The 16717-nt window shown below is 47.8% G+C and overlaps 1 protein-coding gene across 2 annotated transcripts in view; it reads right to left on the bottom strand.

Annotated features, from left to right (window-relative positions):
* Positions 1–1176: 1176 nt before the first annotated feature.
* The window catches only part of LOC128851008 (stefin-C-like), a 30018-nt gene continuing 14477 nt past the window's right edge, over positions 1177–16717 (bottom strand). The window contains exons 1-3 of one of the 2 annotated variants that reach the window (XM_054057044.1): positions 3824–4377; positions 2178–2279; positions 1177–1340 (exon numbers count right to left, since the gene is read on the bottom strand). In XM_054057044.1, the coding sequence (XP_053913019.1) occupies positions 1215–1340; positions 2178–2279; positions 3824–4111 (516 nt within the window). In that variant the 5' untranslated portion in view covers positions 4112–4377 and the 3' untranslated portion in view covers positions 1177–1214. Of the gene's footprint in view, positions 1341–2177; positions 2280–3823; positions 4378–16717 lie in introns of those variants that run through there. The other variant, XM_054057045.1, reaches the window with a different exon arrangement.

Below are 16717 nucleotides of genomic sequence, written 5' to 3'. Positions count from 1 at the left end.
GAGGTCTGTACTGGTACCGGTGCTGTTCAATATATTTATCAATGATATCAACAGCAAGAAGGAAATGGGTATAAACTAGAGAGGGGCAGATTTAGACTGGACATTAGGAAGAATTTCTTAACCCTGAGAGTGGTGAGACACTGGAACAGGTTGCCCGAGGGAAGTTGTGGCTGCCCCATCCCTGTAGGTGTTCAAGGCCAGGTTAGATGGGGCCTTGGGCAGCCTGATTTAGAGGGATGTCCCTGCCCATGGCAGGAGGGTTGGAACTGGAATGATCTTTAAGGTCCCTTCAACCCTAACTATTATATGATTCTATGAGTCTATGATTTTTTTCCCACCAAACCCACAGCTGCGTTCTGGCAAGCACAGGAACAACTGAACATGCAGTATCAGTGGCGTTGTCATTGCACCGCTAGGGCCCATTTCCCCGGACACAAAGCACAATCCCTCTCACTACAGGAGCTGCGTGTGCACAAGAGCTGTTCTCATTGCAAGGCGCTTGCAGCTGCACTGCCCTAAACTCAATGGTCCCGAACCTTGATAGCAGTGTTATGGGACCAGACGAGATGCAGTTGTAGGCCTGAGACAACGTGTTTCTGAACAAAGAGTAATATATTCCCAGTTCTTGGGAATAAAGGGAACGGTAAGGATTAGAGCTGCAAGTCTGTCGTTTTCTCCAAATTCGACCCTATGGGTGAGGAGCTCCTCACAGCCCCATTTGTGGATGAGCTAAATGTCTGGAAGTGCCAGCTCACCTCCCCGAGGCCACAGAATGTACCCAACACCCATGCATCACCTGTGCTAAACCAGCCCCGCCTTGCCAGAAATTCTCTCTTTCACACGAACTTTCTGAGGAATGGCCAACGCTCTGTTTTTAATGCATGTAAACCAAACAGAAGCAGCCACACGCTGAAGGAGGCAGTCTGATAACACCTAAAGGAGACTGAGGAGGCCCAAGCTTTGTCTTCAGAGCTGCCAGACAGAGCAGCTGGAAGGCATGTGCTCTGTCTTACAGCTCTAGTACCTCAGGTGGCAGAAACAGCCTTGAACACTATTTCTGAGCCTATCTCAGCCTTAGCCGGGCAGCAGACCTAGACGTGACACACAGCAGAAGGACAGATAGCTTTCAAAACTTATTTTATTGTCCTGCATTTACTGATGCAGGCAGAACCCACGTGCAGTTTGTACAACTGAGGCATCGTTCCCATGATCTCTCAGCATTCCAGAGGATCGTGTCTGGTTTTGCCAGTCCAATACCGGACAAGTTCGGGACCGACTTTCCTGTCAAGAGGTGGCTGAAACACCAGTAAGTGGTTAAAATCGCCATCAGCAACTTCGACCTAGAAAGGAAAACAGCAGGAACGTGAGGATCATGGGTGACCAGGCAAACGTCTGCACACCTGTGTGGTTAAAATACAGCAGCCACAATGCAATGTTTGCTCTGCTGCCACAAAGCCAGCCTGCCACTGAGCCACGCTTTCTGGCCTTCACTTGCAAAATACACTCAGCAATTTCTTAAATCTTGCTTCACAGAAAGCTGCTCAAATACATCGGCAAGGTTTTCTAAGAGAAGAGGAATGACACTATCAGAAAGCTCCAAATCTACCAGCAAACCAAACAAAAAGGGGGGTTTGAAATTAGAGAAAGAACTGTCAGGCAGGCTGTACCTCCGCAGCATGTGACACAGAACCAAACATCAACACACATCCTCTCAAGCACAACGACTCAGAATAAGACATGCTTGTAGGAAATTAAAAAATTCACCCTAACTCTCCACTGGGGCCTCAGGCTGAGTTCCAATTGCCCTGACAAATAGACTTGGAGAACATAAAGGCAATAGGAGAGCTACTGGGCCTTGAAAGAGGAGAGTGGAATTTTGACTCCTTTAAATAATCTGAGCTGATAAAACAATCTATGGTCTTTGAGTGATATGGCTCTAAGGAAGTGAATATTCACATCCGACGGAGCACTGTGCACATGCTATTAACTTTTATATTCCTGTACTACAGTAGTGTCAAAGAGAGGAATTTTAGGAGCATCTGCAGATAGCCCCCAGCTCCATTAGTCACTTCAGGTGGTTTTCCACAACAGTTGCTTCTCTTGCTTGCTGTAAGTGACTATGCAAGTCACCTGGGTTCTTTAAAAACAAAGCACCTCCTCCTATAACGTAAACAAACCTTAATCAAGTAGCTGGTCCCAACAGACTTCTGGTACCTATATAGCACAGCATTAAAGATGGTAAATGCCCTGCCAACCTCCTTTTCAAGTTGTGACTTCACCTGTAAAAAAAAACAAGCAGGGAAATGGTTGGCAGGTTCATACATAGGCTTTTCTTTCACATCTAACCCTCCAATTTTCATCCTTTCAAACAACACACCTTTAAACGAAAGAAATCCAGACCCCTCAAAAGAATTCCACGTACACCTCCAGCCCTTGCCCCTAGCATTGCTTCCAGCATTCTTTAAAAGCCTGTTAGAATTAGACTTCCCAGGCACCTTCCCTCTGCCCTAAAAGCTGTCCAGATAAACTCAGGCACCATGATTTATGAACCAGCTCCGGTTTTATTACAGTTGTTTGCATCTGGTGACACCATTTCTCTACAGAATCACAGCTGCTGTGAATGGAAACCAAGATCTTATTTCTGTCACCTCAAAAGCTGTAGAACAGCTGTAAGACAAGGAGACTGAATAAATAACATTCCTCAGCTTATGGAGGATGACTCCAGACAAGGCACAGGCATTCGGAAATAATCATGTAATGCCAAGATCAGATAGATCTTGGGACACCCAAGGCCTGCAGAGGTTCTTCACAGCGTTGCTCAACCCACAGGAATTGTTCCACCTTGAAGCAGAGCTTAAAATCCCAGAGAACTGCATCATGTAAGGGCGACACCGTTATCCAGCTGGAGGCAGAGCAGGATTGCCCCAATGTAAGCTTTCACTCCAGAATACTGTTTTCCCTCAAAAACTATACCAGAGCCTTTGCAGTGGAGTGTGAGGCAAGTGCTGCTTGTTCCACCCCTTGTGCCAGCGCAGGGGGAACACTGATACTGCTCCTGAGCAATGCAGTTGTTGTCACCAGAAACATTGTAGAGAATCCCTTTCCTTTCTGTTCTGCTATAAATGACGTCCTCTCTGAGTGACCTCTTCTCACGTACTCGAGCCCTCTTCCACGCACCTATGCCCAGCTCTGGCAATTCCAGCTTTGAATTACCAGGAAAATCCTACAATGGAAGAAGGCTCCAAGGAGCTGGGCAAGAGGGACGAGTGAGCTTTCCTATGCCATGGTGTCTCCCTCCACTGGATGCACTTTATACCTTTGGAAGAGCTGCTGCACCGCAGGGCATTGGAGAATCTGCAGAGGTGGTGGTCACATAGCTGCTTCCAGGACAGGACCAGTGCCTGGAACCAAACACCAATGCAACTGGACTCGCCTCTCTGCCTTGCAAGGACGTCACCTTACCCTACTGGCTCACCAGCAGCCCCTGCACCACAGCTAGAACTGTGACGCCCAAAAACACCAGCTGCCAGCAGAGAATACGCCATTTATACATAGCCTTATCCTCTATAGATCTTTCCTTAGCATACAATACTAGATGTTTTGTCCCATCCATGTCCTCCAGAGAGGAATTAATTCTACCAGGTAGGATCTTCTTCCTTCAAACACACCACCTTTAATTCAAAACAAGCAACCTACTGGCAGTCCAGGGGATTCCCATCTTCAGCCCTGGCTTCAACACCACCACCTGGTCTCCCAGCCTTTGCAAAGCTTCGAACTCAGCCCTTTGCACAGAGACTTCATCTTCAGAGAGCTTCCAACTCACCCTGTTAGCGATCTCCTGGATTTCTGGAGTAGGAGTCATGGGATCAGAGAACTGCCCAGACATGATAGTGGCAGGTAATGTCTCTGCAGTGAGAGGTGTTTCCGAAGATGGGCCTTCAGTGCAGTCTGAGCAGAGGCACCAGGCACCTGGTATATATGCAGGTGGCATGGGATCACATGACTTGTAACGTGAGGAGCCAGTCTCTGTGCTTAGGAAGCGGATCAGAGTCGCACCTAGCATTTCCCAACACCATTCTGATTTGAATATCAGAAGAAAGCATGCAGTCATTTCCTCAGTGCGGATCCCATTCCAGTTGCAATTGCACCCTCTCAATAGCCTTCGAAGTGGGAAATAGTAGCTGACTACATTTTCCTCTTTGCTTCCTTCTACCTGACCAGAAGGGTGCCAAGAGAAACACCAGAACTAGAGGGTAAACAAAAAAGTAAATTGTAGGCTAAGGCAAGTATCATCAATAATTTATTCCTGCTTCGTTCCCACCAAACCTACAGCTGCATTCTGGCAAGCACAGGAACAACTGACCATGCAGTATCAGTGGCGTTGTCATTGCACCGCTAGGGCCCCAGAATGTACCCAACACTCATGCAGCACCTGTGCTAAACCAGGATATTTGACAAACTTCTCTACTCACCGGCACGAAGACCTCACTGACTGCCCTAGGAAGGGAAGCTGCTGAGATCCCCAAGGCAGCACTGCCCCTCTGCACAACTCTGGATTCTGATTAGTGAGAAATACACAGAGCACAAAGACTTGTAGGGTTCGTTTCTAATCTTGGGAAATTCTATGTGTGAAACACAAGCAGTTAAAGCTGTGTGGACTCCGTATTTTGCTGGGTTTCGACTTCAAAGCAGAAGAACTGCTTTTTCCCTCCAGCACGCACTGAGTTATGCAGAATGGAAGGGAAACCAACAGGAACTGTCAGCCACCTGATGCTCGAGTTTACGCAGCCTCACCTACACCTCTCTCCATTAAGCATTGGATACAATGAAACAGCATTTGGCTTGCTGCCTTGCGGAGAAGAGATGTCCCTGTTCCATCACAAGCACCCCATCCACAAGTTAGCGGGTGTTTCTACTTCAGTATTTGAGAGATGTTTGGTATTACACACCTTTCCAGCCTACACTCGGCATTTGCACAGGTGGCCGTTTCTCCTAACGTATCCGTACTGACGTCAACTTGACAGATCTGAGCTGGGAGAAAAGCACTGGGATTCCGTATGCTATGTACTATTCCAATAATGAAGAAACAAATCTTTGCAGCTTGCAGGCTGATTGTCTCCGGGCTTGTATACGCAGGTACTTCATAAAATTGTTCAAGGCGGTAAATGACAAGGTCAGTAACTAAAAAAAAAAAATCCACATCTATACAAATGATTGCAAAAGTCAATAGATTCATCTTCCGATTTCACAGTGGCTGAACGAGATGACACGTGGTCTGCACAGCCCACCATCTAACAATTGAGAATCTTCTCATCACCATCACAGTAACAGCCCTGCCTTTCAACATGCTGGCCTACAGAAAACATTTTGCTTCCTGCTCCCCACCTTGATTCCAAAGAATGTCCCACAATGCACATTACCTGGGGTTAACAGAAACCTGAACTTCACCAGAAGTGGACTCTGCCCTATTCCATCAGTTGTGAGCACCTACAGCAGAAGAAGACAGCAACATTCACTGCCAGAAAAACGTGACCCTTCCTATTTTACAGAAGGAAATAAGATGCACAGGCTTGATAAGGCATTCCAAGGAATCAGGATGTGCCCACCTGTTATTTGTCACAAAGGAGATGAGATGGAGGAACTGGGGCTGCATTGGCCCTAAATTCAACAGTCCGAATGGTAGAATCAGGGAAAGGATGAAAACCTAGTATTTGCGAGATCCATTCTTTGATTCACATATGATACCAAGCAGCCCAGAAGTTTGCTCACTACCTTGATGGTAAAGATGAAACAGAATTCAATCACAGAAGAGACCTGATGCCCTTTTTGTTTGTTTGATTTGGTTGGTTGATTTGGAGTTTTCTCATAGCATCGTTCCTCTTCCCCTACTAAACCTTGCCGATGTATTTGAGCAGCTTTCTGTGAAGCAAGATTTAAGAAGTTGCTGGGTGTATTTTGCAAGTGAAGGCCAGAAAGCGTGGCTCAGTGGCAGGCTGGCTTTGTGGTAGCAGAGCAAACATTGCATGTGGCTGCTGTATCATCACCACACAGGTGTGCAGATGTTTGCCTGGTCACCCATGATACTCACTTTCCTGCTGTTTTCCTTTCTAGGTCGAAGTTGCTGATGGTGATTATAACCACTTACTGGTGTTTCAGCCACCTCTTGACAGGAAAGTCGGTCCCAAACTTGTCCAGTATTGGACTGGCAAAACCAGAGACGATCCTCTGGAATGCTGAGAGATCATGGGAATGGTGCCTCAGTTGTACAAACTGCACGTGGATTCTGCCTGCATCAGTAAATGCAGGACAATAAAATAAGTTTTGAAAGCTATCTGTCCTTCTGCTGTGTGTCACGTCTAGGTCAGCTGCCCGGCTAAGGCTGAGGTAGGCTCTGAAATAGTGTTCAAGGCTGTTTCTGCCACCTGAGGTACTAGAGCTGTAAGACAGAGCACATGCCTTCCAGCTGCTCTGTCTGGCAGCTCTGAAGACAAAGCTTGGGCCTCCTCAGTCTCCTTTAGGTGTTATCAGGCTGCCTCCTTCAGCGTGTGGCTGTTTGTGTTTGGTTTACATGCGTTAAATACAGAGCCTTGGCCATTCCTCAGAAAGCGCAGGTGAGAGAGAGAATTTCTGGCTGAGAAGCCCCATTGAGCTCCCCTTTGGAAGTTCAGCTTCAGTGATGGGAGCAGGGCGAGCGGTGGCAATGAGCTCCTTGAAGAAGCTGAGACGGTGGAATCGCAACACTCAAGCCCTTGGAGCAGGGAGCAACTGCCCTGCCACCTTCATGGAACATAGCCAAACAGAAGAGCAAACCAAATCAGTCCTCAACCAGGAGATGAGCAGAAGTTTAGAGCTAGTTCAGGCAACTCTCTCTTCATGTAGCACCCACCTCAAGCCGCCCAGGCCTGCTGTAGCAATCAGTGGCACTTACCAAGGACTCTGTCAACATTCATCTTCTCTCCTGGCTGTAGGGAATCCAAAGTTTGCAGCCTGATGCTGGCGGCCCGCACAGCACTTAAAGTGCTCTCCCTCAGATAAGGCAGGCTTATAATCCTGGCAGTCTGCTATCCTCAGAGATGATGATGCCTTGCTTTGTATTTCATTTTAGTAAAGCAGGAGGGAATTTATCACTGGAGCCTCCTGACCAGCTGAGTTCTGTTACGTGCTCTCTGGTGTTCTAATTTGGACTCCATATTCTTCTCTTTTCTCAGCAAAGGCGTTTCACATTGCTGTGACAGCTAAAAAGAGGTGCGAGGGCTCACACTTGTAGTTATCTGACAGCGGATGCTGACAGCCCTCCTATTGCAAAGGGCACACAGCTCTTGCCTCACTCACCTCTGGCACCTTCTCTGGGTATGATTTAACGCGCAGAACCGGAGACTGAAGATCTTGTTCATTCAGCTGGAACCGCAGCCCTTCCCGAACAGGCTGCTGACCCAAACCAAATTCTAGCTTTAAGATACTGATATAAAGAGATTACCTATTTTATCCATCTTCAATGCCTACAGCCAGCAGACCACAACAAAACGGAGTGCCAGAAAACCACACCTCTTGCTGTTTCTCAGAAGGAAAGGCCCCACTCAACACCCTTTGAAAGGCCATGAACATTTGGGGGGGGGATTCCCAAGGACTGGGAGAAGGAAAATGTCACTCTTACATTCAAGAAGGGCAAGAAGAAGAATCTAGAGCAGTACAGGCTCCTCAGCCTCACCTCAGACCCTCAAAAGCTGATGGAGCAAATGGGAGAAACCAGTTCCACTCAGCTCATTGGCATCTGCAGACTTGCTTAGAGAGCCAATCAATCGGGCTCGGGACCAATCCTGTCTAACATCATTGGTGACCTGGATGATGGGACCAAGCACACCCTCAGCACGTTTGCAGATTACAAAACTAAGAGGAGTAGCCGGTACATAGGAACAGGGAAGATAAACAAGCATAGAAGGAATACCTGATATTCCCACAAAGTTATGACTCCCAGTCTGTTTTAAAACAAGAGCACACCCTCTGAGGTGATAGATTTTCTTGCCACCTCAATGCTGGGAAAAATCGGTTGCTTGTATGCCATTCCCTTGTATTGCTTCTCCATCCTCAAAACATACCAACCTAAACCATCCCTCCCACTGAAGGCTGCAGAGACTCCATGGAACTCACTGGTTTTCATGCTTTGCTTGTCCATGTTGGCAATAACAAATTCCTGCACCTGTGGGTGTTCAGAAGCCTCCCCCATGAGAACAAGCTGCTGAGTCTCCACAGTTACCAGGGCAGCAAGACCAAGGATGCTGAACGGGTTTATTTCTAGCAAGCTGATCTTACAGCATTTTTCTAATTGTTTCTTGTGTGTATTTTCTGCAGGCTGCAAAATGTTGATTCCTGTGCCAACAAAGGAGAAAATAAAATGTTTTTTTAAAACTTAATGCGGGGACAATCAATTGCTTTTATGCCATTCCCTTCCTGTGCAATATCTAAACTGTAGACTCACGCAGCTCTTCTTTCGCCAACAGTAACGCAAACCCAAGCATCAGCAGTGACTTCAGTGCCACTGAACCAGAATTCCATGTCCGAGTCCTGTTGGAATACTTCCTTGGTCTGGAAATTGAAAGAGGAGTGACACTGGCACTCATGCATTTGCATGAACTCAAGCTGCACAAGCATGTCTCCATTAACAACAATAAACATTCCTCTGGAATTGAGGTGGCAGATCTGACTGGTGTTTTGCTGTTCTCTTCACTGGTTCTCAATATCAGTTATGTTGCTCAGAGTTTTGTTCCATGAGTGTATTTCATGTTCCAGATAACCTTATGTGTATTCTATGTTTTAATCAGATATACTTTATTGTAGGCCAGCGAGGAACATGAAAAGCAGTCTTTAGAGGTAGGACTTGCTTTCAGGAACATAAGGTCCCTCTGATGAGCAGGAAAGTCGGGAAACCGGAAGATGTCCCCCAGCAGAGCTGGATCAGGCTATGGGAACACTTAACCAAAATGGACAAAGACAATGCCATGGGACTTGAGGGGATGCATCCATGGATGCCTAGGGAGCTGCCCAATGTCATAGCAAGGCAACACTCAGTACCCTTTGAAAGCTTATGGGCGCTGGAGGAGGATGCTGAGGACTGATGAAGAAAAGGTCAATCTGTTGTTCAAGAAGAGCAAGAAGCTGTAGCACTACAGGCTCAGCAGCCTCATCTCAGTCCCTGGAAAAGTGTTGGAGCAAATAATGCTGGAAACCAGTTCCGCGCATACCAAGGACCAAAAAGGTGATTGGAAACAGCCAGCATGGATTTACAAAGGGAAAATCATGCTTACTAACCTTTCCAGCCTTGGAAATGTTGATTTTTTGACTTCAGTGATTAATTAGGGAGTCAGACAGGGGATGCGCACTCTGAATGTAGGGGAAACAGCCCACTCCCAGATGACTCTGCTGTGCGCCCTTGGCCACAGCCTGAAGAAATGACAAGCAGCTTTGAGAGGAGAGGGCACTGTGAACTTGCATGTGTATCATTAGGCTTCTCTTTGAAGGTATGTGCAGAGTGTAGAACCAACACTGCTTAGCAGGAGCGTCTTCTGCCTCCTGATGAACAAGGGAAGGATCACCATCACGGGAGGCCACAGACTGTTTCCCTACTTTGAGGAATTAAAGCATTTGATGCAGGAGACTGGCATGGAGAGGAAGGGGGAGGTGCCACAACTTTCCAGGCACTGTTTGCAGGTGACCAGTGGACTCTGCCCTATTTTATCAGTCGTGAGCACCTACAGCCATAAGAAGACAACTACATTCACTGCCAGAAAAACATGACCCTATCTATTTTACAGAAGGAGATAAGATGCACAGGCTTGATAAGGCATTCCAAGGAATCAGGATGTGCCCATATTTTCTTTGTCACAATGGAGACGAGATTGAGGAACTGGGGCTGCATTGGCCCTAAACTCAACGGTCCGAACGGTAGAATCAGGGAAAGGATGAAAACCTGGTATTTGCGAGGTCCATTATTTGATTCGCATATGATACCAAGCGGCCCAGAAGTTTGCTCACTACCTTGATGGTAAAGTTGAAACAGAATTCGATCACCGAACAGACATGATCCTCTGATGGGCAGGGGTCAGCATTCCCAAAGACTTGACAAATCTTGGGCCTCCTCAGTCTCCTTTAGGTGTTATCAGGCTGCCTCCTTCAGCATGTGGCTGTTTGTGTTTGGTTTACATGCGTTAAATACAGAGCCTTGGCCATTCCTCAGAAAGCGCAGGTGAGAGAGAGTATTTGTGGCAAGGCAGGGCTGAGAAGCCCAACTGTGTTCCCCTTTGGAAGTTCAGCTTCAGTGATGGGAGCAGGGTGAGCGGTGGCAATGAGCTCCTTGAAGAAGCTGAGACAGTGGAATCCCAACACTCAAGCCCTTGGAGAAAGGAGGAATTGCCCTGCCATCGAGGCTGTGCTTTACTTGAGATGCATCAAGGTCGTTCCTTTCTTTGTAGTATCGGCCACCTGCAGTGTGAGCAGTCTTCAGCTGAGCTCTAAGGTGACAAAGGTGGAGCACAAGCCCAATCCACAACAGAAGAAACCTTCCTGTTAAGAGCTGGTCAGGTGGAGCCTTTGTGTCACCTGCCAGGGGACTGGGGCCCAGCTGCAAGGCACAAGATGCATAACTGGTTTTCAGGCCATGCCTTGCTTCGGTTCATGTTTTGGTGCTGCAGTGAAGGATGAGTATGTAGTGGTCACCTGCAAACAGTGCCTGGAAAGTTGTGGCACCTCCTCCTTCCTCCTGAAATTTTGGCAAATTTCAGCTCATTTCTCCAGCCTGTTGGCCTTCCTCTGAAGGTCAACACAGCCGCCTCCATCTCATCTCCTTTGTGACAAATAACAGGTGGGCACATCCTGATTCCTTGGAATGCCTTATCAAGCCTGTGCATTTTATTTCCTTCTGTAAAAGAGGAAGGGTCACATTTTTCTGGCAGGGAATGTTGTCTTCTTCTGCTGTAGGTGCTCACAACTGATGGAATAGGGCAGAGTCCACTTCTGGTGAAGTTCAGGTTTCTGTTAACCCCAGGGCATTGTGTATTGTGGGACATTCTTTGGAATCAAGGTGGGGAGCAGGAAGCAGAATGTTTTCTGTAGGCCAGCATGTTGAAAGGCAGGGCTGTTACTGTGATGGTGATGAGAAGATTCTCAATTGTTAGATGGTGGGCTGTGCAGACCACGTGTCATCTTGTTCAGCCACTGTGAAATCAGAAGATGAATCTATTGACTTTTGCAATCATTTGTATAGAAGTGGATTTTTTTTTTTTAGTTACTGACCTTGTCATTTACCGCCTTGAGCAATTTTATGAAGTACCTGCGTATACAAGCCCGGAGACAATCAGCCTGCAAGCTGCAAAGATTTGTTTCTTCATTATTGGAATAGTACATAGCATACGGAATCCCAGTGCTTTTCTCCGAGCTCAGATCTGTCAAGTTGACATCAGTACGGATACGTTAGGAGAAACGGCCACCTGTGCAAATGCCGAGTGTGGGCTGGAAAGGTGTGTAATACCAAACATCTGTGAAATATTGAAGTAGAAACACCCACTAACTTGTGGAGTAGAAACACCCGCTAACTTGTGGATGGGGTGCTTGTGATGGAACAGGGACATCTCTTCTCTGCAAGGCAGCAAGCCAAATGCTGTTTCATTGCATCCAAAGTTTAATGGAGAGAGGCGTAGGTGAGGCTGGTTTGCCTGCATAAACTCGAGCATCAGGTGGCTGACAGTTCCTGTTGATTTCCCTTCCATTCTGCATAACTCAGTGCCTGCTGGAGGGAAAAAGCAGTTCTTCTGCTTTGAAGTCAAAACCCAGAAAATATGGAGTCCACACAGCTTTAACTGCTTGTGTTTCACACATAGAACTTCCCCAAGATTAGAAACGAACCCTACAAGTCTTTGTGCTCTGTGTATTTCTCACTAATCAGAATCCAGAGTTATGCAGAGGGGCAGTGCTGCCTTGGGGTCTCAGCAGCTTCCCTTCCTAGGGCAGTCAGTGAGGTCTTCGTGCCGGTGAGTGGAGAAGTTTGTCAAATATCCTGGTTTAGCACAGGTGCTGCATGAGTGTTGGTACATTCTGGGGCCTCGGGGAGGTGAGCTGGCACTTCCAGTCATTTAGCTCATCCACAAATGGGGCTGTGAGGAGCTCCTCACCCATAGGGTCGAATTTGGAGAAAACGGCAGACTTGCAGCTCTAACCCTTCCCATTCCCTTTATTCCCAAAAACTGGGAACATTTTACTCTTTGTTCAGAAAGACGTTGTCTCAGGCCTACAACTGCATCTCATCTGGTCCCATAACACTGCTATCAAAGTTCGGGACCATTGAGCTTTAGAGCCAGTGCAGCCCCAGTTTCTCAGTCTGGGGTCGTTTGTGCCAAGAACAGGCCTTGAAGTTAGTTGTGAAGTGCTTGTTTACGGTCTTGTTGCATCACTTGTCAGCTGTGAGGAGGGTCAGTGGGCTGGTTAGGACACTGACCAGCCTGTGCTGTGCAGTCAGTGTTGCTGTGGCCAAGGACAGGCTTGTTTCCAGCAGATTCCCTAATGCTGATGCCAGCAGAAAAGCCCGTCCTCCCTGTGCAGTGCACATCCTCGTTTCAGGTCCTCTCCCAGAATCCACCGTCTATGGCCTTCAGATTGTCGGTCTGTTGCTGCTTCTGTGGTGCAGGCTCTGGAACAATGTTCCTCCCATTTTCTGGAGAGGTGGATGGCAGGAACACCAGAGGTCATTTTCCTGTGCTCTTGAAGGGGGAGTTCTCCCTTAGCAGACAGGGCTGCTAGGAGTTGCTGGCCTGTCCTCAGCGGCTTGTGTGTGTTTTGGGGTTTGTGATTTCATACATGGCCGTGAATATGACTGTGTGCGTGACTGTAACTGCAGAACGAATGCTCCTCACTATACATTCTGCACATTATGAATCTGATCAGTGTGTGAGCTGCAAGCGCCTTGCAATGAGAACAGCTCTTGTGCACACGCAGCTCCTGTAGTGAGAGGGATTGTGCTTTGTGTCCGGGGAAATGGGCCCTAGCGGTGCAATGACAACGCCACTGGTACTGTATGTTCAGTTGTTCCTGTGCTTGCCAGAATGCAGCTGTAGGTTTGGTGGGAAAAAATCATAGAATCATAGAATAGTTAGGGTTGGAATGGACCCTAAAGATCATTCCAGTTCCAATCCTCCTGCTGTGGGCAGGGACATCCCTCTAAATCAGGCTGCCCAAGGCCCCATCCAACCTGGCCTTGAACACCTACAGGGATGGGGCAGCTACAACTTCCTTTGGGCAACCTGTTCCAGTGTCTCATCACTCTCACGGTAAAGAAATTCTCCTAATGTCCAGTCTAAATGTGCCCCTCTCCAGTTTATACCCATATCCTCTTGTCCTGTCACCACAAGCCTTTTGAACAGTCCCTCTCCAGCTTTCCTGTAGGCCCCCTTCTGGTACTAGGTTACTCTGCTTGCAGCCTTCTCTTCTCCAGGCTGAACAAGCCTAACTCCCTCAGCCTGTCCTCATAGGGAAGGTGCTCCAGGACTCTGATCATCTTTGTAGTCCTCCTCTGGACCCATTCCAACAGCTCCATATCCTTTTACATTGAGGATTCCAGAACCGGACACGGTATTCCAGATGAGGTCTCACAAGAGAGGAAGAGAGGTGCACAATCACCTCCCTCAACCTGCTGGCCACGCTTTATTTGATGCAGCCCAGGACACGGTTGGCCTTCTGGGCTGTGAGCACACATTGCCCGCTCACGTTGAGCTTCTCATCGACCAGCACCCCCAAGTCCTTCTCTGCAGGGCTGCTCTCAATCACATCATCTCCATTGTGTACTGAAAACAGGAATTGCCCCGACCCAGCTGCAGGACCTTACACTCGGCCTTGTTGAACCTCATGAGGTTCTCACAGGCCCACTTCTCCAGTTTGTCCAGATCCCTCTGGATGACATCCTGCCCTTCCGGTGTGGCAACTGCACCACTCAGCTTGGTGCCATCCGCAAACTTGCTGAGAGTGCGCTCAATCTGGCCGTCGGTATAATTGATAAAGATATTAAACAGCACCAGTCCCAGTATGGACCCCCAAGGGACATCACTCATCACAAATCTACGTCTGGACTTTGAGCCATTGACCACTACTCTTTGAATATGACCATCCAACCAGTTTCTTACCCACTGTACCATTCACCCATCAAATCCATATCTCTCCCTTGACACATGTATATATACCAAGTGACTGGTGACTCTTCTCAGACCGTGCTGAAACGCCGTGTTCAGGAACACCCCTCATTGCAGAGACATTACCTGCCACTATGATGCCTGGAGGCTTCACCGATCCCAGGCCTGCTACTCCAGAAATCCAGCAGATTGCTAACCAGGTGAGTGGCAACCTCTCTGAAGATGAAGTCTCTGTGCAAAGGGCTGAGTTTGAAGCTTGTGCAAAGGCTGGGAGACCAGGTGGTGACGCTGAAGCTAGGGCTGAAGATGGGAATCCCCTGGACTGCCAGTAAGTTGCTTGTTTTGAATTAAAGGTGGTGTATTTGAAGGAAGAAGATCCTACCTGGTAGAATCAATTCCGCTCTGAAGGACACGGATGGGAAAAACTATCTAGTATTATGCTCTATAGAGGATAAGGCTATGGATAAACGGCATATTCTGTGCCGCCACCCAGTGTTTTTGGGCGTCATAGTTCCAGCTGTGATGCAGGAGCTGCTGGTGAGCCAGCAGGGCAAGGTGAGGTCCTTGCAAGGCAGGGAGGCGAGTCCGGTTGCATTGGTGTTTGGTTCCAGGCAGTGATCTTGTCCTGGAAGCAGCTGTGTGAACACCAGGATAGGAAGGAGGGGGGCTGACCACAGTGGCTCACGGTGCTGCACCCTCCTGGGTGCAAAGGGCTCTCAGCTCCCTGCTTTGCTGTGCCACGGAGAACAGAGTTTGCACTGGTACTAATCCACATCTCCTGTGAACTTGCAGGTTGAGCCCAGGCATTGTTTAAAGCAGACTGAGGTGAGCTGGGCTGTGCCCACATAGGGGCAGAGCCCCCAGGAGAGATCTGTAAACAGGCTGTGCAGGCTAATGCCAGAATCCTATGCTCTCTGACCAGTTTCTTGTAGATAGCCCACATATGGAGGGTATAATATTTGATATCAGACTTATTTGAAACTGTCTGATGTTTAGGTCCGTGACGAGTGGTGTCCCTCAGAGGTCTGTACTGGTACCAGTGCTGTTTAATATATTTATCAATGATATCAACAACAAGAGGGAAATGGGTATAAAGTAATGAGGGGCAGATTTAGACTGGACATTAGGAAGAATTTCTTCACCCTGAGAGCGGTGAGACACTGGAACAGGTTGCACAAGGGAAGTTGTGGCTGCCCCATCCCGGTGTGTTCAAGGCCAGGTTGAATGATGCCTTGGGCAGCCTTATTTAGAGGGATGTCCCTGCCCATTGCAGGAGGGTTGTAGCTGGAATGATCTTTAAGGTCCCTTCCAACCCTAACTATTATATGATTCTATGATTCTATGAGTAAAATGTTCCCAGTTTTTGGGAATAAAGGGAATGGGAAGGGTTAGAGCTGCAAGTCTGCCGTTTTCTCCAAATTCGACCCTATGGGTGAGGAGCTCCTCACAGCCCCATTTGTGGATGAGCTAAATGACTGGAAGTGCCAGCTCACCTCCCCAAGGCCACAGAATGTACCCAAGACCCATGCAGCACCTGTGCTAAACCAGGATATTTGACAAACTTCTCTACTCACTGGCACGAAGACCTCACTGACTACCCTAGGAAGGGAAGCTGCTGAGATCCCCAAGGCAGCACTGCCCCTCTGCACAACTCTGGATTCTGATTAGTGAGAAATACACAGAGCACAAAGACTTGTAGGGTTCATTTTTAATCTTGGAAAAGTTCTATGTGTGAAACACAAGCAGTTAAAGCTGTGTGGACTCCGTATTTTCCGGGTTTGACTTCAAAGCAGAACTGCTTTTTCCCTCCAGCAGGCACTGAGTTATGCAGAATGGAAGGGAAATCAACAGGAACTGTCAGCCACCTGATGCTCGAGTTTACGCAGACAAACCAGCCTCGCCTACACCTCTCCCCATTAAGCTTTGGATGCAATGAAACAGCATTTGGCTTGCTGCCTTGCGGAGAAGAGATGTCCCTGTTCCATCTCAAGCACCACATCCACAAGTTAGCGGGTGTTTCTACTTCAGTATTTGAGAGATGTTTGGTATCACACACCTTTCCAGGTCAGGAACTAAAAAAAAAAAAAATCCACTTCTATACAAATGATTGCAAAAGTCAATAGATTCTTCTGATTTCACAGTGGCTGAACGAGATGACACGTGGTCTGCACAGCCCACCATCTACCAATTGAGAATCTTCTCATCACCATCACAGTAACAGCCCTGCCTTTCAACATGCTGGCCTACAGAAAACATTCTGCTTCCTGCTCCCCACCTTGATTCCAAAGAATGTCCCACAATGCACATTACCTGGGGTTAACAGAAACCTGAACTTCACCAGAAGTGGACTCTGCCCTATTCCATCAGTCGTGAGCATCTACGGCAGAAGAAGACAGCAACATTCACTGCCAGAAAAACGTGACCCTTCCTCTTTTACAGAAGGAAATAAGATGCACAGGCTTGATAAGGCATTCCAAGGAATCAGGATGTGCCCACCTGTTATTTGTCACAAAGGAGATGAGATGGAGGAACTGGGGCTGCACTGGCCT

The sequence above is a fragment of the Cuculus canorus genome, chromosome 1 (assembly GCF_017976375.1).
Source record: "Cuculus canorus isolate bCucCan1 chromosome 1, bCucCan1.pri, whole genome shotgun sequence".
Classification (NCBI taxonomy): Eukaryota; Metazoa; Chordata; class Aves; order Cuculiformes; family Cuculidae; genus Cuculus; species Cuculus canorus.
This window is presented reverse-complemented; position numbering and strand designations above follow the sequence as displayed.